At 36.7% G+C, this 24,690-nt stretch overlaps 1 protein-coding gene across 2 annotated transcripts in view; it reads right to left on the bottom strand.

Annotated features, from left to right (window-relative positions):
- Positions 1-24,690, bottom strand: part of ARHGAP15 (Rho GTPase activating protein 15) — a 609,886-nt gene that overhangs the window by 185,541 nt on the left and 399,655 nt on the right. For both annotated transcript variants that reach the window (XM_015062996.3, XM_053214988.1), the window contains one exon: positions 12,321-12,398. In XM_015062996.3, the coding sequence (XP_014918482.2) occupies positions 12,321-12,398 (78 nt within the window). The remainder of the gene's footprint in view (positions 1-12,320; positions 12,399-24,690) is intronic.

Here is a 24,690-nt window from a genome sequence, read left to right as displayed (position 1 = left end):
TGAAGGAAATGGCTCAACCTTGGACCTAATCAATAAATTAATTAAAACGTGTAGAGACTATTGGGTGTATGATATTCTTTGAGGTAATGTAGGACAGAAGGTCTTAAAAAATATGAGCTCTGCTTTTCAGCAGTGTCCAGTGTGTTGAGAAGATATGCTATGTACCTAATTTAATGTCATATGACACACATATATAATAATATTCATGATAATTATGTAATAATAATATATATCAATTATATAGTAATAATAATGTGATTATTGTGCATTGAGTAGTCGAAAGTACAAGCATAGTATTTGAAAGGAATTCCTCTAAATTGGGGTAATCCAGGGAAAATGTGAGTGATATTTAAATAATCCAAGGAACATATAAGATTAGTCCTTTATCAAATATTCTTTACTTAAAAAAACCTGTACATATCATTTGATTACGATGGTTGTCTCCATTAGGATGGGTCTCAGGGACATAGTTCAATAGAACTTCCATTTCTATGTGGTGTAGCATTTTCCAGTGCAATGTAGTCATTGTGTCATGTTGATCACCTCATTTCAAGAGAATGGACTATCTTCCTTTAAAGATAAGAAAATTGCCCTGGGGAGAGTAATGACTTGGGCAGGACATCACAGCTAGTAAGAGGTCATACGGAAACTGACCTTGGGTTTCTAACTCCTGAGCCAGTGTTCTCATTGCCCCTTACTGCCTAAAAAAGAATGGTTCAAAGAGGCGCACGGAAAATGAGACAGATTGGGATATGCAGTTTACCTCACAGAAATCATTTACCATTATATCTTCACTGAACTATTGTAACAACCTCCTAACTGTTTTCCTGCTTCTACTCTTGCCCTCTGAAATTTATTCTTCTCATAGCAGCCAGAATGATTAAAGACAAACACATAAATAATATCAGATCATTTCCTGATTACTATCCCTCCTACACCACAGTGACTTAGAATGAAAGGCAAAACTTCTCATCTTCATTTACAAGGGCCTCACCGGACTGGCTTTACCCATTTCTCTGACCTCTGTGCCCTGATTTCACACAAGCCCTAGTTCCCTGGCACTAGTTTCCCTCTGCCTGCTCTGCTTTCCCTCACATCTTTGCATGCTTCTCTCCTTCCGATCAGATCAGGTTTCCACTCAGATGGCTCCTTTTCAAAGAGATCTTTCCAGACCATCCAATCTAACGACCTTCCCTCTTATCTTCACCAGTTATTCTCTATTGCATCACTATCTTGATTCTTTTTTTAAAAACGTTTATTTATTATTGAGAGACAGAGAGACACAGAGTGTGAGCAGGAAAGGGGCAGAGAGAGGGGGAGACACAGAATCTGAAGCCGGTCCACGCTCTGATCTGTCAGCACAGAGCCCAACACAGGGCTCGTACCCACAAACCAGAGGATCATGACCTGAGCTGAAGTCGGATGCTTAATCGACTGAGCCACCCAGGCACCCCTCACTATCTTGATTCTTGACATGACTTATAAGCATCGCATGTGTTTGCTTATTAGCAATCTCATTGCACTAAAATTACACTCCACCACAGCCTGATCCCCTCAAATTCTCCTCAGTACCTAGAAGGGAGCCTGGCTCATGGTAAGTTTTTAGCAAATAATGCTGAATTACTAAATCCCTACTTGAAGTTTTCCTTCGGCAACCTAAAGCTGTATTTTATTCTTCAAACGAATTTTGCTCCTTTCTTAATTCTTCTCATATACTTTGCAGTTTGTGTTACTTTATTTGAGTCACAGCAAGAGCAGGGCAGTCACTCACAATCTGAGCCTGAGGTGCCCTTAGGCAGACTGATATGGAGCTGGAAGAGCTTTGGCAACAAGCAGTGGCACTGAGAGGGATCAGACTGGAAATTCACATAAGCAGGTGACAGTCCTGTTAACACGGTCTTAGTACCACTGGGGTTTGGGAGTCATCCATTGTTCCCTCAGACCATCTTTCTTGGCCTAATGAACCAGGTTGTCAGGCTGGCTCAGGTCTTCCAGCTTCACAGCTGCCTCCTCTTTTCGCCAAGCCTCTCCTGTGTGGTCCGTGTTGGACAGTCAGATCGTGACTTCAAGTAGAGGTGGGAGGTGAGGACAAGTAGACGGGTCATTGGACTGTTCATTGAAACTCTCAAATTCTAAAGATTTTCTTCTAACCATCACTGATCATCCACCATTATTCATTAATCATTCTCTTATTGAATCCATTCAGATTCGATAAATATTTATCTAAAGACCATTATGTTCCAGGTACCATGAGAGCTGAGGATACTTAGGTGACCAAAAACAAGCAAGGTCTTACTCACATAGAGGTGCAGTAGAGAGGAGGGAGGGAGGCACTGAAGCAACAGACAAAGAAGCAAGGCAGTTCCAGATAGTATATGTTCTGAAGAAAATAAAACAAGACACTGAAGTGGCAAGTGACTGGGTGGGTAGGGTAGAGGCACGTGTTTCAGATGTGTCAGTCTCACTGACGAGGTGACTTGAGTGTCAAAAAGAAAGCCCTGTCAGGGTCTGAAGGAAGCACATATCAGGTAGGTAGGAGCAAAAGCCAAGGTCTTAGTAAGGATATGAGCTTGATGTATCTGAGGAAGGAAACCAGGGTGGTTAGAAGATAATGAGGCAAAAGAGAGGTACATGGTGATATCAGAGAGCTGGGAAGAAAAGAATCTGTGAAGCCTGCAGATCCTAGTATTTCTTGCCAATTTACACTGAATAAATCACCAGACTTTTTGGCTATTGGATTAGAATAGCCATGGAAATACAGGCTCTGTGTCCATGTGTTGTGTTTGCTGCTGAAGTCCCAGAATCCTGCATGTTGCCTGCCTGGCACATAATAAGAGCTCTGTAAGTGTCTGTCAATGGAAGGATGATGTACAAACTAAAATCATATTTTACGGAGTTGACCTCTCAGTTTCATATTGATCCTGATGTGCTTGGGACCTTCAGAAAAGAGGAAAGCTGACGGGATACCTGCCACTCCCTCCAGTGGGCCCACGAATGTGAGAGCATAAAAGAGAATGTGTTTGGAAATCTACGTGTCTCTAAGTCATTCTGATTTTCATTTGAGCATTGCTTCAAAACCCCACATTTGTACATTTTGGACACTTATCTTCAGGATTTGCATGGAAACCTGAAAAAGTTCCTTCTTGGCCTTGCACCTGTTACTTTTCCTTTTTGAGAAGCAGCTTCGAGGTGATAAGAATACTTTTTTTTTCTCCTAAAGCACACTTTTGTTAGAAAATGCTTCTAAACTACACAGAGAACTTGGAAAAGAGGTGCTAGATAAATATATGTGAGTCACAGAAGCTGAAATTACCAGCAACAGGGACTTCCTGTGTGAAAACAAAAACAAAAGCATTTTTTCAAAATTCAAAATTCAGAGCATGGCGTTAACAAGAGCGATCATTTCATTGCTATTATCCAATACGGATTTTCTGTCTACCTGCTCATTCCTAACATTTTGGAGAGCTAAGCTGGCAAGCCAAGTTATACCACAGCTGCCAATATCATTCCTGACTTGCCCAATTGCTAACAACATACTTTGTGAAGGAAGAGTAAGTCATATCTCCTCAAACTTTGTTATATGAAGGTAGGAGAAGGGGATACAGGTTTCTAAACTCTTCATTTCTGTTCCATGATGCTTTTATCCAGTCTAAAATTAAATGCTCGTTTATAACAGTCTGGGAGAAAATCTAACATAACTTGAGTTTTCTTTACTGAGACACCCAAGAAATGGAACACAATGAACAGAACACCCAAGAATACGTAACACAATGTATCAACATATATTGACATAGAGTGGGTTTGTATTAGAAGTTCATCATTCTCTTATTTTATTTTATAGGAACAGGTCTCTATTTAGCCCCCATACAGTATTAGGCACTTTGCTATATTGGGGAGACAGTGATGAATCGAACTTCCTACTCCTGATGAAGTCAGAGGCAGTTAGGAGTTATTTATTAAAAGGATCCTTTAAATGAAATCTTCTCTTATAAAAGAGTTCCACAGACAGGACACCAAGAAAGTATAGTATTATAATGAGAACAAGTGGTTTGGATTCTTTGATGTTAAAAAGAACATGTCTCTCTGCCCCCTCCCCCATGGTAAATTGAATCCAGGACTCAGCGATACATTCTTTGGAGTAAGTTTAAAATGGATTCACTGTCTGGCTTCAAAACATATTAATATTGTGGTCTTAGAAAAGTTACTTAATCTTTCTGAATTACAATTTTCATGTGTAAATCATGTGGAAAATAAAGTTTATCTACCTTGCAAACTTTTATGAGAATGACAGCTAAGTTTAATTTTCCATACCCACCATACAGTAGATTCTCAATTAAATGCTAGCATTGGCATCATTTAGTTACATTTTTAAATATTATTTACTCCTTCATTTTTAAAGCAAATCCTTAGGGAAAACATCTTTCCTTTTTGATTCATTCTAGAATCTACAACATTGGAAAACGGTTGTAGTTGTAAAAAATAGATCAGTAATTTAAATCATACTACTAACATACATGTGACATCTGTGGCATTTTTTAGTTATACTCTAAATTGTAACTCAGAGTTCATAAAAGCTAGTGAACATCATTAAATCAATCAGTAATCAAAAAGAAAACCTCTCATCATTAGAAATTATGTTAACAAAAAGAGTTTACAGTCTATTTCTGCCTTACTCAAATATAAACCTTGTACATTTTATGGCTTGTGGGTCTCGTCTCCACTAGATAACCAGAATAAAATGAGCTGGATGTTGTTCAGGGGTTCCCAAACACGGCGATGCACTTGACTTACCTAGGGAGGTTTTCTTTTAAAAGAAAATACCTATAGCTTCAACCCCAGACTTTTTATACCAGAGTTTTTATGACTGGGTTCCCAAATCTTTATTTTTCAAAGCTCCCTACTTGATTCTTGGGGTAGAAAAACTTTATATGACCCTCAATTATCCCCTGATCCTTGTGTTTATGTCTTGTGTAATCCCCTCCCCTAGGGTATGGATAGGAACTGTGACTTGATTCTATCAGAAGGCACCAAAGGTGATGGGATATATATAGCCTTCATGATTATGTTACATAGGATTATAACTTTTGCTTTAGCTACTAGCCTCTCCTTTGCTGCTTCAATGAAACAAGCTGCCATGCTGTGTGATGGCCTATGGAGAGGTCCACAAGGCCTTTGGTCAACAGCCAGTAATGTTGAGGTCTTAATTCCAACAAACCACAAGGAACTGAATCCTAATAATCATGTGAGATTGGAAAGTCCACCTGTCCCCAGTTGAGCCTCCAGGGTGAGGACCCATCCCTGGCCAACATCTTGAGAGTAACTTTATGGGGATTCAGCTAATCCATGACCAGACTTCTGACCCACACAAACTGAGAGATAATAAATGTGTGCTGCTATAAGCAGCTAAGTTGGTATTAATATTGTTACGCAGCAGTAGAAAACTAATACAATTCTGAAATACAGTCAGTGTCAGCAACCAGTGATATCAAGTATAGTTAAGAGCAGAAGTAAGCTTGGTGTGTTTCCCCACTAGTTTTTAATTTTTACTACTTAATTCTGTTGGTGATGATGATGATTTATGATGGCCGATTTTTATAAATATCCTCGGATATTGGTAGTTACATACCTCTGACTGATTTAATTTCTGGCGTCAGTTGCCAAATCTACGTGGCAAAACCATAATTAGAATTAAGAACTAAAATTTTGGTAGACTTCACTCACCTCTCCCATGAATCTGAAGCTACGCTTTTGGAATCTGGTGATTCCCAGAGCCTATTGATAAAATAAAACTAAATTTCTCTTTTGTGTCAAGGAACCCCAAAGTCCTATGAATCTGGCTAGTGAGACAAATCATTGGATGGCAGGGAGTCTCCAAAGCTGTTCTCTACTTGATATTTCTTCCTAGAAAAAGAATCTTAATGTCATCAAAGAAAATCCAATCAGGTGGAAGTCCCAAACCATACTTGATTATTAATATTTAGTATCATGACTGTCCTAAGAAAACTAAGTTGCAGTGATCTGATTTCATCTAACATCTTAAAGTTAGCACTGAATGTCACTTGGCTGATTCAGAGCTTTTAAAGCCCTTGCGTTTTCCTTATTATTCCCATTTTGGAAGTGAAGAGTTTGAGATTCAAAGGGGTTAAAACTGTTTCCGTTAGACTAACAAATAGCTCAGAAGCAAAAGGCAGCAGTTCCACTGATGTTCACCGGGTGCTCTCTGTCCACTGGCTGGTCTCTGCCTCTATCTCACCACAGCATTAGGTCAGCTCGTTATTGCTTGGCAGGTAATAAATAATAAAATATAACTCATTATAAATGGATGATATAATTTTGCTTTAAAATAAGTAGCCCGAATTTGTGTATTTTAGATACTAGAAGTATTCATAAAGTTGTTATTAGAATATTGTGTAAAAACTAGGGTGCCTAACTCAGTTGGGAGAACATGTGACTCTTGATTTGCAATTGTGAGTTCAAGCCTCACCCTGGGTGTAGAGATTACTTAAAAATAACATCTTTTAAAACATAATATTGTGTAAAGACTAAAGACTATATAAATATACATGAATGGGAAGAGCTTACTGTTTTTACTTCTGTTCAGCATTATTTACTAATGACAGTACATTTTTTAAGCAGCTAGAAAGCAATACAAGCTTCGCCATCAACGGTCTTTGAGCTCCCAGACTTCAATGTAGCTGAAAAATGAGGTCTAAGAAAGTTTCCAAAGCCCTGAACGATGTTAGGGACTAGCCCTTTTATGATCAAGTGATCTTTTCAGCTTTAATGGGAAAAATAAATCATTGTTAAAAGATAATCTTGTCACATGGAGGCCAGAAAGGTGCAATATCAATGATTTGACTTACCGAAAAACCACCCTACAGAATGGGATAAAGCAAGTAACAGTTTGTTTTGTTGCTGCTGTGGTTGGCAGTCAGAGCGAAGCAGGCTTAAGGAAATACCTCGTTTTAAAAATAATAAGAGGGCAATCTAAACACACTTACTAGAAAAGTGAATGGACTTGATACAAGGGCTATTTTATAAGAACAGAACTGCCAATTGTTCACTTCCTTTCTCTGTTTCCTCTTTTATTCAATTTTTGATGCTGCAAATAATATGAAAAGCACGGGGTAGCTCTAAACTTAATGCTTTGCTTGGCATTGTGGTACACATCTATATAAAAGTAGTTTAGATATAGTTGGTAACATGAAATTGTTTCTCTAATAGTTTATTTTCAATGGAGCTTATTCTTAGCATGTTCAAAATAAGCAAATTCATCTCTTTAAGCCAATGTTTAATTTGGATTATTATGCCAATAAGATCTGGGTGAATAAAGATATGCAAAGTGCAAGACTGTAAATTAATGGGAAAAAAAAACCTGTCTCCCATTTGAAACAACACACACGCACAATCATATGCACACACACACACATACACACACCCACACACCCAATTAAGATTCTTGGCCACATAGATTTATGGCATTTATATATTTTGTTCCTCTGGGTGTGAAAAAGTGAAGGAGGGTGTCCCTAAGATTCTTCCTTTAAATTTTTTTCCTATATATGGAAAACATGTCTAAAATCCTGGTGGGAAGCAACTTCCTCCAGTTCAAAGAAATGGTTAGAGAGAATATTTGTTACTGGGTACTAAGAAACACCAGTCTGGAAAATTCCCACTCAGTTCTTCCCCCAGTGCTTCGTGGTTCTCCCATTGGCTCATGGGCTTGGGAAGCTTCATAGTCAATATTTTCCAAAAAGGATGCCAGTCTTTCTTGTCCCTTTTTTTAGAGAGTGAAAGAGAATATCTAAGTAGTACCAAAGAGCGTCTGAGCTGAATTTGGAGTTTGGGAAATCAGCCTAGATGGGCGGCTTAAACCAGAATGTTGATGTCAGGAGGAGGGGATGCAACCAAGTGAGATTTCCAAGACCCACTTTCAAAAGTTCTCAAGTCAGTTATGCAGCATTCTTAATGCTGAAGTCGGTCCTTTGCAAAAGTACCCCCATGTAAGAAAACCATCAGGTTATAGATCATTCTGAAGAATCAACACAGTGTCACAGGCTGGTGACAGGCTGACATCTAAGGTCATGGACCAGTTTTCTTTGGGGGATGCTCTCATAGAGTGTAAGAGTTGCATCAGCAAAATGCCATTGAAAGCTGTCACCAAATACAACAAACGAGGCAGAGCACTGCTTATTCATGCACCGATGGCCCAGTAAATTGAGAGTTCTCAATGACTGCTGAAGGCAACATCAGAATATTGGATTAAAGTAGCTTCTTGGTCCAAACACAGATATGTAAAGCCCTACAGAGAATGGCAATGCCAGGCTTCTTCATAACTGTGATGTTCAGCAATTTCCTAGACATTTTTCTTTCTTGAACTATTTATTTTTTTAATGTTTATTTGTTTATTTTGAGAGAGAGAGAGAGAGAGAGAGAGGGCACAAGCGGGGGAGGCACAGAGAGAGAAAGAGAAAGAGAGAGAGATAGACGGCAGAAGCGGGGGAGGCACAGAGAGAGAAAGAGAGGGAGAGAGAGAGAGATTGAGAGAGAGAATCTCACGCAGGCCCCTCGCTTTCAGTGCAGAGCCCTGGACGGGGCTTGATCCCATGAACTACAAGATTGTGACCTAAGCCGGAATTAAGAGTCAGTCTCAACTGAGTGAATCACCCAGGCACCCTTCTTTCTTGAACTATTTTAGTCAAAGTCCTATGGCAGTACCTGTCACTTACAAATACTGGAAAGCAGGTGTAAACAGAAAGTCAGTAACAAGGACGTGTAGCATGAAGACTGATATCCGCTTTTATAAGAAGATAATCAACAATTAATGAATGTGAAATGCTCAATGGCAGTAGTGGTTTTCAGCATAGGCTCCGAGTCATAGGGACCAGGGATCTAGTCCCACCTCCTTCACTTACTTGAACTATGACCTTAGGATATTATTTGACATCTCTGAACCTCAGTTTCCTCACCTTTAAAATGGGAACAATAATAATTCCTATTCTGTGGGATGGTAGAAAGGACTAAGTTGAATGGTATAAGTAAAGCACTTTACTACAGTGCCTGGCATATAATAAATTATGAAAATATGTTAGCTACTTTTATAATAATAATAATAATTATTATTATTATTATCAACATTACTAGTTATAATTAGAACATGCTTTTCAAAAGCGATCACTTTGAATTTAACTTGTATGCCATCTGATCTGGAAGTATAATGAGGGTATCCAATTCCTACTGATTTAGTGAGTCAAACAGAAAACCAAAACAAATTGAATCATTCAACTGGTGTATTTAGAATTGCTGATGATTATAGCATTCACGAAAGTTAGTGAAATACATAAATTGCAATTGAACTGTTCTTGAAAATCCCCCAAATCAGTTTTCATTTGTCTAGCCTAATGGTGGGTAGGACTTGTTCATTTCTTAAAATGTATATTTAGAACCATCTAAATAAGAAACATTGTGGAATGTGAACATGGAGGAAATAAAAGGTATTAATACAATGAGACTATGCCAAAATCATGTATGTTCCATCTCTGAATACAAAAGAATGCATTGCTTTCACATACCGCTTTATGCTTTGCATGGAATTATCTATCACTCATTGCCACTTTATTTCCTTGCGCGCGCTCTCTCTCTCTCTCTCTCTCTCACACACACACACACACACAACACACACACACACACGCGCACACACACACACACACACAGAAAGGAGGCTACAATGTACATAGTCAGCCTCTTTGTACCCAGCACTGATTCTCTTCTAAGTCAGCTCTGCTGTCAGAGATCAGTGTGCATATAGATGGGAAGGTCTGACGTTAGCACCAAAGTTATGGGGTCACTCCAGAGATTTCATTCAAAGGATAATCTGATTAACAAAATTTTGAGGCAGACCGGTATATGCATTCTTTTATCATCTAATTCAAAAACCTCCACAACACAACTTGGATGAAATCGCCAGTATCAAAGGTCCTAATGTAGCATAATTTGTGTTGAGCATGCTGCATTGTGACAGTGCTATAAACCAGGGAGACAGTTTACTGACAATTCTGTGCTACCAGATACCAACTCAGGCCTCTGTCCAGCTTTACATTGTCAACTCTCATGGAAACATGAGCAGCTACACAGCCTCAGAGGACGCTGAAGTCTGGATTGCAAAAGATGAGATGGACAGATTTCATATTTTCATTGCAGATTTTTTTTTGCCTTTTCAAACTGCTGAGCATAATTTTTTTAAAAGGCAGGAAATGCAACTAGTGTTTGTTTCTAGCATGGCTTCTGTTTTGAGATTTCTTCTTTGTAGAAGAAATGTGTTGCCCAGCTGTCTAGAATCCCAATCAGGATATGGCTTCAGTATGAAATATATTAAAAGAATGATTTTAGCTGGTTATAAGCAGGAATGAAAATGAGGCTAGGGCTTTTTTATCCAATTTTTACTCACAGAGGGGGCATTCTGGTTCAGTCCAATGGAGCCACTATGAATAAATGAGGTAAAGCTTAGTTCTGTTTTGGGGGTTTTTTACCCCCCCACCCCAGAAGGAGAGTAATTGTGAAACACAAAGGTTCACATTAGTGAGCAAACAGAGCTGAGGAGATTCTCAGTTACAAAGATTCTCAGAAATAAGAATCATGTGTCCACTGGCCAGAACTATTGCATTCAACTCTTAAAAGGGCGGTTCAACCCAAATTACACTGTTGGAGGATTTAATGCTTCTCTGTATTAATACTTCTCCTATTTGCAACACACACATATACACAAACATTATTCAACATGCATTAATTAAGACCTCCCTTTATGCACACCCTAGGGCTACTATTGGTTAATGGGGGAAGAGACAAAGATGATTCAAATCCTAACTTTTAAGATGTATAGAGATTTTTTGACCAGTTTTTCTGTTCTTAACCAACTTACGATGTTTGGGTCTGCTTGTTTCCTGTAACATTTCCTATTTTTATTTTTATTTTTTAGAATTCATAGCTTTTTCTAAAAGAAGTTTCAGGTTTACAGAAAATCTGAGTGGGATATATAGAATTCCCATATACCCCTCTACCCTCCACCCCAACACACAATTCCCTTATTATTAACATTTGCATTAGTGTGGTACATCTGTTACAATTGATGAACCAATATTGATACATTATTATTAAGTACAGTCTATAGATTCAGGTTCACTCTTAGTGTTGTATATTATATAGGTTTGACAAATATATACTGACATGTATCTGCCATTATAATATCAGACACAATTGTTTCATGGCCCGAAAACTCCCCTGTGTTCAATGAGTCATCCCTCCCTCTGTCTACATCCTTCGCTACCACTGATCTTTTATGGTCTCCACAGTTTCGCCTTTTCCAGAATGTCATATAGTTGGGGTAGTACAGTAGACTGCCTTTGCAAAATGGCTTGTTTCACTTAGCAATATGCATTTAAAGGTCCTCCAAGTCTTTTCATGACTTGATAGCTCATTTCATCTTATCACCAAAAAGTATTCCATTATATGAATGTACCATAGTTTGTTTACCCATTCACTTATTTATGGACATCTTGGCTGATTTCAAGTTTTATCAATTATGACTAAAGCTGTTGGAAATATTTGTGCACAGGCTTTTGTGTGAACCCAAGTTATGAACTCTTTTGGGTCAATACCAAGGAGCACGATTGCTGGATAGTATGGTATAAATACATTTTCCTAAGAGCCTACCAAACTGCCTTTCCAAGTATCTGTATCATTTTGCATTTCAACTAGCAATGAATGGGGATTCCACACCCTTGTCAGCACTTGGTGTTACCAGTGTTTTAGCCTTTGGCCATCCTGATAGGCGTTTGGTAGTATCTCATTATTGTTTCCATTTGTAATTCTTTGATGATACATCTATTTCCTAATTTTTAATTCTTTTACTTACCTATGACATATTTTTCTAACGTCTGTGATTTTGACTTTGATGTTCCCATCATTCATTTATTCAAGTACTTATCCACATGGATTAAGTGTTTATTATATGCCAGTAGCATTTTTCAAAGCTAGGTTATTTTTCTTTATTTTACCCTTTTATTATTCTTTTTTTTCTAATTTTTAGTTTGCCATTTTCCACTAATTATTCATTTCATGTAAACTGTTATTTGTTTTTTCTGTCTATTAATCTCCAAGTAAGCGGGCTATCTTTTATTTCTCTGGTGACAATTGCTTACTCAACTTTCTCTTGTTCTCTTCAAAGTGTTTATCATTATAGATTCATAATACATACAGCACAGAGTCTGAAATATCGTTAGAGATGAAACTACTGAGAAAAATGAAGTGAAGAAATCACTTACCTTGGTTGACAATAAATCTTAACTTCTGTATTGTCGCCAGATTGCCACTAACTCGGTATATTCCATCAACATCTAGACCTGAAAATAAAAGGGCATGTTTTATATTTGTCCATAAAAGAACTGAAAGGATAAAAGAAAAAAAATTAATAAATGTGAGAAGGAAGGAAATAGTAAATCAACACGAAATATCCCTTCCTCACAGAGAAAACAAATTTCTGTTCTACACCAAGCAATCTTAATAGTTTAATTTCAACAAACTAATCATAAAATTCAGTCATAGTTAATCATCAACAAATTTAAGTCTAGTTGAATCATAGAAGACCAATAGGTAGCATTGGATTTGACACTGTAGTTAAGGTTCATTCCCCAGGAAAAGGCACGAATTAAACTAGTGGTGGACAGAAGAACCTTTACATATACATTATTGCTCTTTTTTGAACAGAAAATAACCCAAGGCATTTGTGAAGTCTCCCTTCCTCTTTCTCCTTCCCTCCCTCCAGTCTATTCTATTCTATTCTGTTCTGTTCTGTTCTGTTCTGTTCTGTTCTGTTCTGTTCTATTCTATTCTATTCCATTCTATTCTATTAATCCTATCCTATCCTATCCTATCCCATTCCATTCTCTTTTTCTTATAATCGCTATAAGGTAAGGTGCATTGGTCTGATTATTTGAAACTACAGAATGAAAATCCGATTCCAGATGTATCATTAGCCTGATAATCTCTAGTGTATTATAGGTAAAGGGAGTGTTCTGTTATGTAGGGAAAATAAAGAAAAAATTTTCGACAAAATGGTGAAATTAGTTTCAGATTGTTTTAAAACTGGTCGTCTATAATTCGAAATAACTTATCCTGGCCGTGGATTTGGATAATCAACCACTTGTTTTCCACACATCTATTTATGGCATCTAGTTATTTCCATGACCAAGTTATCGAAAAATGAGGAAACAGGAAAATAGAAAGAGAAACACTTACCAAAACACTATTACACTCCTTAAGGAATATTGATAACATAATTTTAATGTCAAGAATGTATATTTAGTGATGTGTCCAGGCTCTCAGAGAGGCCAGGGATGAGGTTACCACCCATCTCCCTATTTCTCTAGGGAAATGGCATAGCACCATGATTAAATACTGTAATTCACAATCATAACTATTAAATAAATTGGTAGAAATTATTGTCATAACATAAATAAGGGCTTTGTAAAGCTCTTTACTGACATGAAATAATCTCTTTTATAGTAGGAGCATTTCTGCCATTATGCATAATATTTCATCAGTAGTTTAAGATAGAATAACATAACTTGCAACACTGGTATTTTAAAAAAAAAATTTTAACATTTTAAAATTTATTTTTGAGAGTAAGAGAGAGAGACAGAGCAAGAGTGGGAGAGGGTCAGAGAGAGAGGGAGACCCAGAATCTGTAGCAGGCTCCAGGCTCCGAGCTGTCAGCGCAGAGCCTGACGTGGGGCTTGAACTTACAATCCGGGAGATCATGACCTGAGCTGAAGTTGGACGCCTAACCCACTGAACCACCCATGAGCCCTGCAATGCTGGTACTGATGGTATAATTCAAAACCATTATTCACTACTTTTAAGATTTTATTTTTTTAAGTTTTATTTTATTTATTTATTTTGAGAGAAAGGCAGCGCGCAGGAGGGGCAGAGAGAGAATTCCAAGTGGGTTCCTCACTATCAGTGCAGAGCCCGATGTAGGGTTTAAACTCACGAACTGTGAGATCATGACCTGAGCCAAAACCAAGAGTCATACGCTTAACCAACTGAGCCACCCCAGTACCTCTGAAGGCTTTATTTTTCTAGAGCAGTTTCAAGTTTATAGCAAAATTGAAGGTAAGGTACAGAGATTTCCCATATGGTTCCAGTTCTTCATAGACCCATAGCTTCCCCAATTATCAGCAACCTCCACTAGAATGGTACATTTGTTACCACTGAGGAGCCTTCACTGATACATCATAATCAGTGTTTATCATTGCACTATGATTCATTCTGGTCTTGTATATTCTGTGGGTTGGAATACGGATAATGACATATATCCATCATTATAGTATCGTACAGAGTATTTTCACTCCCCCACAAATCCTCTCTGCCCACCTATTCATTTTCACGATGTTTGCCCTTGCATGTAATCAACTATAGAGCAATTTGGAGTAATATCAATAAAATGAAATAGCTGTTAGCAAATGTATTAATTGGTTTAAGTGTTGTAATTCTAGAATAATCTAATAATAAATTCTTGAATCTGTGTCCCTTCCTGAGAATTATGAATTTATGAGGAATTACGATGAAGTTGGACATCTATTAGTATGTATGAATGTTTAAGACCCCTCCATTGATCAAAATCACATATATTATTTCTTTCTGGTGCACAAAATAGCTCCATTAATCAAAAGTTACTCTAGTTTGTTTGCTTTTAAGTACAATGTGCATTTGACAATTGAAATGTGACAATAATGTTAATTAAAAATTTTCTAATATTTAATTCCTAGTGTTAGTATTTGACCATATTGGTCTTCGGTTTATACGTATGTACTCAGAACTTCATAATTTATTAACCGTTACTTTTCTTGCTTTGTCATTAGATAGTGTTTAGTATTTAAATTTAACCTATAAAATCTTAAAGAATATGATAGATTTAAAAAATATTACAACTTACACATTCAAGCAATGTGTCCTTTAAAGTATTCCCTCTCGGGGTATATTTAATTTTTTCTGAACATGTATCCATTGGGGAAAATATTTTGGAATTCTTCTTTAAAATCACCTTCAGTGGTTCCATATTGTCTGTAGGAAAATGTCGCTGGGGGCAAGTTAAGGGCCTTTGGTAGTAGTTTTGGATTGGGAACTAGATAAAGGTCATTCAAAACCATGAATGGTGAATAATGCCATCTTGCTGGCCACCACAAGCAGACAAAATTTCACCAAATGAAAGCGGTCTAGTATTTGCCCATGAGTGATCAGTTTCTCTAAAAGAATCTGAGAAAAAGAATATTTTGGAAAATAGAAACATTGAGGCAACATGCAGATGTACATTCCCCAAGAGAGAAAACTTCACATGCTTTTTAAAGAATCAGTCCTATTAGCTCTATTTAAAATGATGATTCATGGTGAAATGTCACTTAACATCTATTACAATAAAAATGAGAAAATTTACTATATATTTCTTTTTTAAATTAATTTTTGTTTTGGACCTTAATAGAGGTCGGTATTGCTTGAATGCACAAACTTTTAATTCAAATAAGAACCTTACATAAGTCTTACTTTAATATGCATATGTCTTTATTCAAGGTATAAAATGAAGCACATTTCAACTTCTTTTCTAATTATTTTATATGCTATTGTAAATGCACGTGTTGTCTAGGGTTATAACTGAATTTCAATTACTGAAGTTCCCCAATATCCAAAACTTTCTTTTCCTTTTCTAGAAATTTAAAGTTACAACATAAGAAGTACCTTCCCTTGGTGTTCATATTTTAGTAGAAGTTTTTTTCTTATACTTTTTTTTTTTTGAGTTCAGTAATCAAAAACATTTGAAAGAGCAGTATGGGTTGGATACATTACGCTTGGGCAATTGGAAAACACTATACTGTTTAAACAAAGCAGCCTCATCCTAAATTAATAACCCAATTTTCTTTTGGGATAAAAGGAGGGAGGGCTGAGGATGGAGACAGGGAGTATAACTCAGACCAGTGCCACCACTGTGGTTGGAGAACTAAGTCATAGCAGAGAAACTGCTTTGTGGCTTAAGATAGAAACCAGAAAGTAAGAGGGAGTAAAGCAAAACATATTAGATGCAATTTGAATCTAACTTGACACAACTTCCAAGCCCTTTAGAGTCAGAGATATCAACACCATATATCTTGTGAAGGATAACAGTCTCTGACATTAGTGGCTCCTGCTTCAAATGGCTCATGCTCCCCTGCTATCATACTTTTTAAATTACATAAATAGAGTGAAAATGACAAAGTACATATTAAAAAGGAGGGTATTACATTTTGCAAAATAATCTGGAACATATCAGTGAATTTTAGCAGTTATAAATTACATAGGTACAGTCTTGAAGTTGATTAGTTTCCCTCTGAATGCCTCACAGAGTGGCAAACCCAAAGTCCTGGGAATATTACCCAAATTGCAGTGATTCACGTGCCATCCTCTTTTTGCTCCAAGAACTTTGAAAGTTATGCCAAACCAAACCAATGTAAATTGGTGGATTTGGACATCCTTTTCATGACCACATTATCCTTGCTGGATTGGAAACTACTTATTTTGGAAATATAATTAGACCTCGTATGATTTTGAAATGAGCAATGTCTTCAAGGTACCCATGCTGAGCTTTGGTGAAGTTTGAAGAAAAATCACTTTCAAAGGTACTTCTTTCAAGAAAATGCTATGACTGAATGCTGACAAGAACTTTGCTTGTTATGATAAAAATACTGTGGAAACATGGTGAAGCTGAGTCATTTTATTTTATTTATTTTTTTATCAGACTGGCATTAATGGCAGTTATGAAAAACTCTCTGAAGAAATCCATGTTCGCTGAAATATCATTTATTTGTTCATCTTCAACTGACCTTCTTAGGTTTCAAAACAGTGTTTACCGTTGACAGAGATGACTGGGTATTGCTGTAGGAAATTTTAAGAAGTCTCTCTCCTCCACCTCCCACCTTCTCTTAGGAAGCTTAGACTAGGATAGACACACAATTAGGAGTTATTAGACCAAATGGTGGTCTAAACCCAGTGGAAAGAATGCAGCTGTCATGAGTAATTCCCACTATAAATCTTAGACACTTTCCAAAAAGAAATCTAAGAGACCAGCACTGTTTCCAGAGTTGACTGGTTTATCTGCCAAAATACAGGCAGTTTTTAACAATGCAGATGAGCCTGTTAAAAATAGTTGCAAACTGTGGATTAGGTAGCATTCCCGGTAGCTTGAATGATGGACAAACCACGAAGATGTAGAATTTGAGCCTGGTTGAGAGGTGTGGCCCAAAAGCTTGATTGTTTTTCTGGAACATAACAAAATGCATCTGGACCCCTGGAGTCTGAAATGTGGGCTGGGAATTTTGCACAAACAGCCCCTCTCCCGAGATTTATGGCACTTCCTAATTCCTAGGAGTCCAGAGCTACCACAAGAAGAATCATTCTCACAATTCTTTGGTCTTCTGGCTTTTCCCTCTGGCAAAAAGCAATGAGCACAGGAACACCCAGACTGCCCCCCAAAGAGAGCTGCCCATTTCTTTCTTGGTCCTTCTGAAGGTCCTGCTTGAGTTCAGAGCTGAATATGAGGGGAAGTGTATGTGCCATTCAGACCTATTCCTCCTCCTCTAAATTGAGTGTCTCCAACCTTCTATCGCCAGCTTATCTGTTCTCATACTTTAATTTCAAAGATTGAGGTTATAGGTTATAATCTCAAACTCTAAGTTTGATTTTTGCTCTGTCTCAGTGGCTGGTATTGATGCCATAGCTTTGTGCTGGCTTTATTTAACTATTAATAACTTCTTGTGAGATGCCCATCCTTCAAGAATGATTACCTTGGGAAACAGTTGATTCTTAAATCAAATTACCTCTGAGCTACAGAAAAATAAGAAACTTCGCGTGTTTCCTCTTTCTTTCCCTTACCTCCCTCATAGTTCTGGTTTTATCCTTTGTGTTACTGCTGACTTTCTCTAAGTTTAGTTTATTCTTTATAAATACTTTGTGACTTATTTATGTTTAATATTAACCGCTACTATTAAAAAAAGGAGGGTATTTGGGTTCAACATTAAATTTTGCTTCATAAAGGAGCTCTTCCAAAAGTCAAAGTCTGATGTGTTCTCTTCTTTTGTAGGTTCCTTCATTTCCTCAAATTAAGCACTGCCCAAAAGGAGTTTCAGTGATGATGGAAATATTCTATATATTACCTGTTCAAGCCAGTTGCCACTGGCCACATTTGGCTGACTACTGAGAGCTTGAAATGTGGTCAATGCAACCAAATATCTATTCTACTTAATTTAATTTTTTAAAATTTATTTATTTATTTATTTATTTATTTTATTGTTATTTATTTATTTATTTTTAATTTAAATTCAAATTAGTTAACATACAGTGTAGGCTTTAGGAGTAGAACACAGTAATTCATCACTTACATATATCACCCAGTGCTCATCCCAACAAGTGTCCTCCTTAATGCATGTCACCCATTTAACCCACTGCCCCACCCTCTCCCCTCTAGCAACTCTCAGTTTGTTCTCTGCATTTAAGCCTCTTATGTTTTGCCTGCTTCTCTGCTTTTATCTTAGCTTGTACTTAATTTTAAATAATGTAACTTTGTAAGTACCATATTGGACAGTGCAGCTCAAGATCATAGTCAACTACTGGTCCTCTCTTGTGTTCCACTGTTACTCTCTTTTGGGTTTATTTTTAAGAGTTCTCTTTTCATAAAAGTATGTGATTAGTAAATTTTCATATTTCTTCCATTTCAATGACTGTTTCATAATTAATTGTTGATTTAAATATTTGGGCGTCATAATCTTTTACTTTTCTAACTTTAAAAAATAATATTTCATTATCTTGTAGCATCTCTGCTGTTAAGTCTTTTATTAAATTGATCATTAATGCCTTATAGATCAGTTGCTTTTTCTTTAAGGATTTGTTTTTAAAGACTTTTGCTTTAAACTTGTGGAAGTAAAATACTCAGGTGTGCCTACATCTAGGCCCTTTCAATCAGAAAAGCTTCTTTTATTTTTTCTTGATATGTCCTTCCCTCTACTGTCTCTTTTCTATCTAGAGCTACTTTAAGATGGATGTTCAAATATCAGATTATCCTCATGACTGAAAGAGCAAATTAATCGGAATATATGGTGGCCATGGTGAGCAGATAATAGACTAGCAGCTCTTCAATTACCAAAAGAGGGAGGACTTGATTTTGGATACAGAATACTTTAACTGTTTTGCTCCTGGCCAAAGCTCTCTAACTCTCTTATATAGAGAAGATCTGAGTTACCTTATTATCCACTGCCTTCTTTCTCAGATGCCAGCATCTTCTCCTCTGTCCTTCTAGAATTTGTTCTCAGGCTGAAGCAGCTGCTGCAGGTGATTCCTTGGTCCAAGGGAGGGGCCCAGGTCTCCCAGATATTAGATCTGATATTTAGCAAGTTACTTTATTTATTATCCTCTTTTTGTTTGTTAACTCCAAGTTTGGATATTCTCTAGGACATCCCTGGAAAGAACTGTGCCTAATTATTATGTCTGGGAATGGTGCTTCTTCTGCTCCAATTTCTCCACTTATTTGATCCCATCTGCTTTCTGTCTTCCTGGAATTTCTATTTCTGGCCGGCTTATGGCACCTTTTCTGTTTTCAGCACCATTATTATATATTTTTTTTTCTTTTTCAAAATATCTTTTCTATTATTTCATTGGGGGTTTTTGAGGAGGGAGAATCAGACATGTTTTTTCAGTCTGTCACCTTGAACGGGGCCCTCTATTGTTTTTCATAAAGATAGACATTTTAATGCTAAAAACAAAAGTTTCATTAGACTGTGAAGATACTGCTGTATAATAATTTTGTCTATGGGCAAATGGTATATAAATGGCATGGGATTACATTATGCATATTTAAAACACTCATGTGCCTCCAATTCTAACATTGGGAAAATATGTTAATACAGTTTCAAGGATAAGTATACCCCTCATTTCCTTTTATTTTTCTCAGTCTTGTCCGTTTTTGGTATTTACAAAAGTTCTGGTATCAGTTATGATTTCTCAAATGTTCCTTTTATTAGTGAGATTGTTTCATTTTTTTCTTCCATTTGTTTCATGAGCCCTTTCTTCTCCATTTTCATCTAATTTGGATATTTTATCCTACCTTCCTTGTATCTATGCTATAAAATCTTATAAGACAATTGTCATAGTAAGTTTTTCTTCTTAATATCATAACAAAATATACACCTTCAATTAGTTTTAGTTTTGATTATTGAAGTAGAGTTGACATAAAATGTTATATTAGTTTCTGGGTACCACATAGTGATTTGGCAATTCTATACATCATCTTCAATTTTCCTTCACTATGTTTGTTTGCTTGATTTGGGTAATAGTCTTTTTTCAATGACTTATGTATGTCTGAATGAAATGAGTTTTTCATCTATAAGATATTTCATATTAGATTCATATGGAAAAGAGAATTTTTCTGCTTTTAGTCTATGAAAAAAGTATTTGTTGCAAGAATTTTTAAAGAAATGTTAGAGTAAAAAGAAGTCACTAACAAAGGTGCTTATTGAATGAGCCTCCCATCTCTCCGGTTCTTTTTAAGTTGGACATTGGACACAGGAGAAGCACACTGAGTTACCAGAAACACAAAAGCTGTCCCTCCTCAATGTTCACTGTCTTTTTTCACTATAAGAATGTTCCCGTTACATTTATACTTAGTTCTGATCATAATATTTTACTAAATGTCTCATAATTAGAGGTGCTTACCTATGCCATTATAGTCCAAAAAAGTAGATAGCAGTATATAAAAAGTCCTGTGAAAACTCACATCAGTACTGAGGGCTAGATCCTGGTTCCCAATTCCTATCATTTTTTTTTTAATGCATTAGGCTTATTTTTGTATATAATCTCTACACATTTCACTCAAATCGTATTCCATTTAGACTTACTACTGGGCCAATTGCCTTTAAAATCATGCTTTTTATTTTATTTTATTATTTATTTTATTTTTTAATAAAAGATTTTTTTAATGTCTATTTATTTTTGAGAGAGACAGAGACAGAATGCGAGTGGGTTACAGGCAGAGAGAGAGGGAGACACAAAATCCAAAGCAGGCTCCAGGCTCCGAGCCGTCAGCACAGAGCCTGATGTGGGGCTTGAACTCACAGAGCTGTGAGATCATGACCTGAGCCAAAGTGAGATGCTCAACTGACTGAACCACCCAGGTGCCCCTAAAATCATGTTTTTTAAATGTACAGATTACTAATTGATAGGCCAATAAGGATAAAAACCAAAGGGAAAAAAGTTACAACATGGCCAGTGTGATACAGGTAGAAGTGATTTGTATACCCTGCTTAATTCCTGAGTAAAATGAAATGATAGTCTAAGGATGGCATCTCCTGTGTGGTTCCTCATTTCTTACACTTCTTACACATTGACTCTTACATATCTGCCTAAACTCAGCCAAGAACTTGAGCTTAATAATATGAAACTTGAAGGATGGTAGACACAAATATGAGTTATAGAATTATATAAATCTTAGAATCACTCTGAAAGCATCTTAGGTAAGAAGGATCTCAGAGAGACCTTGAATTTGCCTGTGAAACTTCACTAGGAAACCTAAAATCTTGATTTGACAAAACAAAAGATAATGAACTGAAATGATTTCTGCAAAGTGGGAAGCAAGGTACCTAGAAACAGTCTTTGATAAATTGTCTTACATGTTTCTATTTTTTTTCTTTCTTTTCTTTTTTCTTTTTTTTCTTTCTCTCTCTTTTTTCTTAGTCTTGAAGACAAATATTGGCCAATGATTCTGATTATCATTAAGTGAGATCTCTTGTCTTGAAGGAAAATTACATGTGTCTAGAAGATACTGAGGTTGAAGGTTGTATTTGGTTTATCTCATCTCAATCTCTGAGTTTCTTTTCTGTTTGTTATGTTATGCTGTGATCATGCCGATGTAAATATATACATATATATATATATATATACATATATATGTACATATGTATATATGTATATGTATATATAGTGGTATTGTGACTTGCTCAGAGTGTTTCTTTAAAATAAATAGGAATGGGGCGCCTGGGTGGCTGGGTTGAGCATCTGATTTTGGCTCAGGTCATGATTTTGCAGTTGGTGGGTTTGAGCCCCACATTGGGCTCTGTGCTGACAGCTCGGAGCCTGGAACCTGCTTCAGATTCTGTGTCTCCCTCTCTCTCTACCTCTGCCTCGCTCACACTCTGTCTCTGTCTCTCTCAAAAATAAATCAACATTAAAAAAAATAAATAAATAGGAGTCATAAGAATGAACAGTCTAATTTGGTCAACCATTATCATCTGGTAGTTTGCAAGCAAATTCACATAGCATAACCTGAGTTCCAAATAGCAGTGGGGGACCACCATAGCAGGAGAGGAGTAGCAGGCTTAATGAAAGAAACCCAGCTTCCTGAAGTTGCCACTCCTAAGGAAAGTTTGGCGCTTAGAAAAGAATAATCTGTAGACTATGCACATGTACACTTTAGCAACAAACTCTTTCATAAGTGAAAGGCATGCAATAAAAGGCTCACCAACACAAACAAGAAGAAAACACTGAAAAGTGACTCCTTTTGTGATGAAGTCATGGTAGTTACATAAAGTCTGGCCTTTAATCCCATTATACTTGAAATAGATATTGATTTAAAATTCATATATTTGCTGTCATTCTTTTCAATCCCCCACCCCTATTTTTTAAAACATCTAAACAAAGTGACCTCATTGTTTTCCATTGGACTTTTTTTTTTTAACATTGGCTGGGATGATTGAGATTCAGGAATGTGGGAAAATGGATTCCCAAACCGCGTCCCTCCCCTTTCATTCTGAACTGTAATTTTTGGCTTGGCTTGAATCACAGTCATCGCATTTCAGCCTGAATCTCTCTGTAAAGTGATCTTTCTTAAACATTTCTCTCACTCATCAAGGGATCAGAAACAAAGCTGTTCTAGTCTTTCAGCAAAACACTTACAAGCAGCTTTTACCGAGAAGTTGCAAGAGCTAAATTTCCTCTAAAATTGTTTGAAAAGCGAACATTTCCAGTGCCTCGTTGTCCTTTTTGTGAATCTTGTCATCTGTATGCCATGAGCTCCAGCAGCTATTTTAATCTGTTTTTGTTTGCAATCCATTTGGTGTCCACCCAAGGAAATGCAGGTGATTCTAATTAACTTACTGCTGAAGATGTAGGAAAAAAAAAATATCTCAATTGTGTTGCACAGAATTATACTCTTAAAACCTTTCTTCTATTATTTATAACATATTATTAATGAAAATGATTGTATGAATATGTTTACCACCTAATTCACTGCTGTTCACTTTTTTAAATCAATGAGGCTTATGGCACAGAAAAAAGCCACACACATACACAAATACACAGACACAATACAGACCCCAAGAATGCTTGCCAACTTTTATTTAACTAGGGTAGCAACTTAAAAATAACATTATTTTTACTTTGTGCAACATAGTTTAATATCTGAAATAACCCTGTTTCAATAAAAACCTATTGAAATACTCTCAGCTTAACTCTGCCCTGAAGGTAAAAGTGATTAATTGAAAGATTTTGGCAGATCTGTGCTCACCACCAGGGCAGTTTAATTTAGAACACATTCAACCATTTCTCAGTGTCTCTGTGTTGGTGGAGCGTTACTTTTGATCTTCTTTGTGGAGGGTGCCTCTAATTCGGACCCTTTAGCCAGCCACTTCCTGGAAGGTTTTGATGGCTAGCTTCTGCTAAGCATTCAGGTGAGGGAGAGCCCCTCTGGCTGCTGCTTCTAAAGTGGGTTAGGGAAGCAGAATTCCAGACACAAAGGCAAAATATACTATAAACCTGTTTGGGTATATCTACCATCAGTCAAGTCTTAGTTAGATCACAGGCAAACTTTTGAGAAGTTCTGGTGACAAGGTCGGGATCACCCGACTGTTTCCTAATTAAAGAAGATGCTCCTGGCCATGACAGTGGATGAGACTGATAAGATTAAAGTTCCTTTTCTCAGGAAATATAAAGAAGATTATTATTTTCTTTTTGATAATACAGGAGAGACTATCATGTGGGTATCGTTAATACTTCTGCTAAATAGAAAGATGGGACTGGTGCATAATCCTCCCTATTTGGCAAATAGACCTGTGCTAAATTGGGATTACATAGAAGGACAGAAACATTCCAATACATTCTGGATGGAGAGGCCTTGACTTGGTGAACTCCAGCTTCCCCAAACCTAACACATATTGATTAAGCACTTATTATATTGCAAAAGTGTGTTAGGCAAGGGGTTACAACAAAGAACAGAGGGTATATGGTCCAGATACTATGGAGCTAAAGCACTAACACTGTTCTGAGGCACTCACAGTGAATCCTACACACAGACTGATGAGTTAGTACCAATAACACCTCAAGTCCCTAATATTTTCACATATGCTGTTGCATATCTGAACAATACACTCAGTTGGTATTTGCTCTATAGCTACCTTTAGAAGGAAACATCATTCTGATATATATATTCAGTTTCACATTATATCCTGAAACAGTTAAGCAATATATGTTTTATGTATACAGTATTAATAGTAATTAATCTGTGTGCAGTAGGATTATAAAAATGATTCTGGTTTTGTTTATTATTTTATCTATTTCCTACTATTT

Source organism: Acinonyx jubatus, chromosome C1 (assembly GCF_027475565.1).
Source record: "Acinonyx jubatus isolate Ajub_Pintada_27869175 chromosome C1, VMU_Ajub_asm_v1.0, whole genome shotgun sequence".
In the NCBI taxonomy this organism is placed as follows: Eukaryota; Metazoa; Chordata; class Mammalia; order Carnivora; family Felidae; genus Acinonyx; species Acinonyx jubatus.
This window is presented reverse-complemented; position numbering and strand designations above follow the sequence as displayed.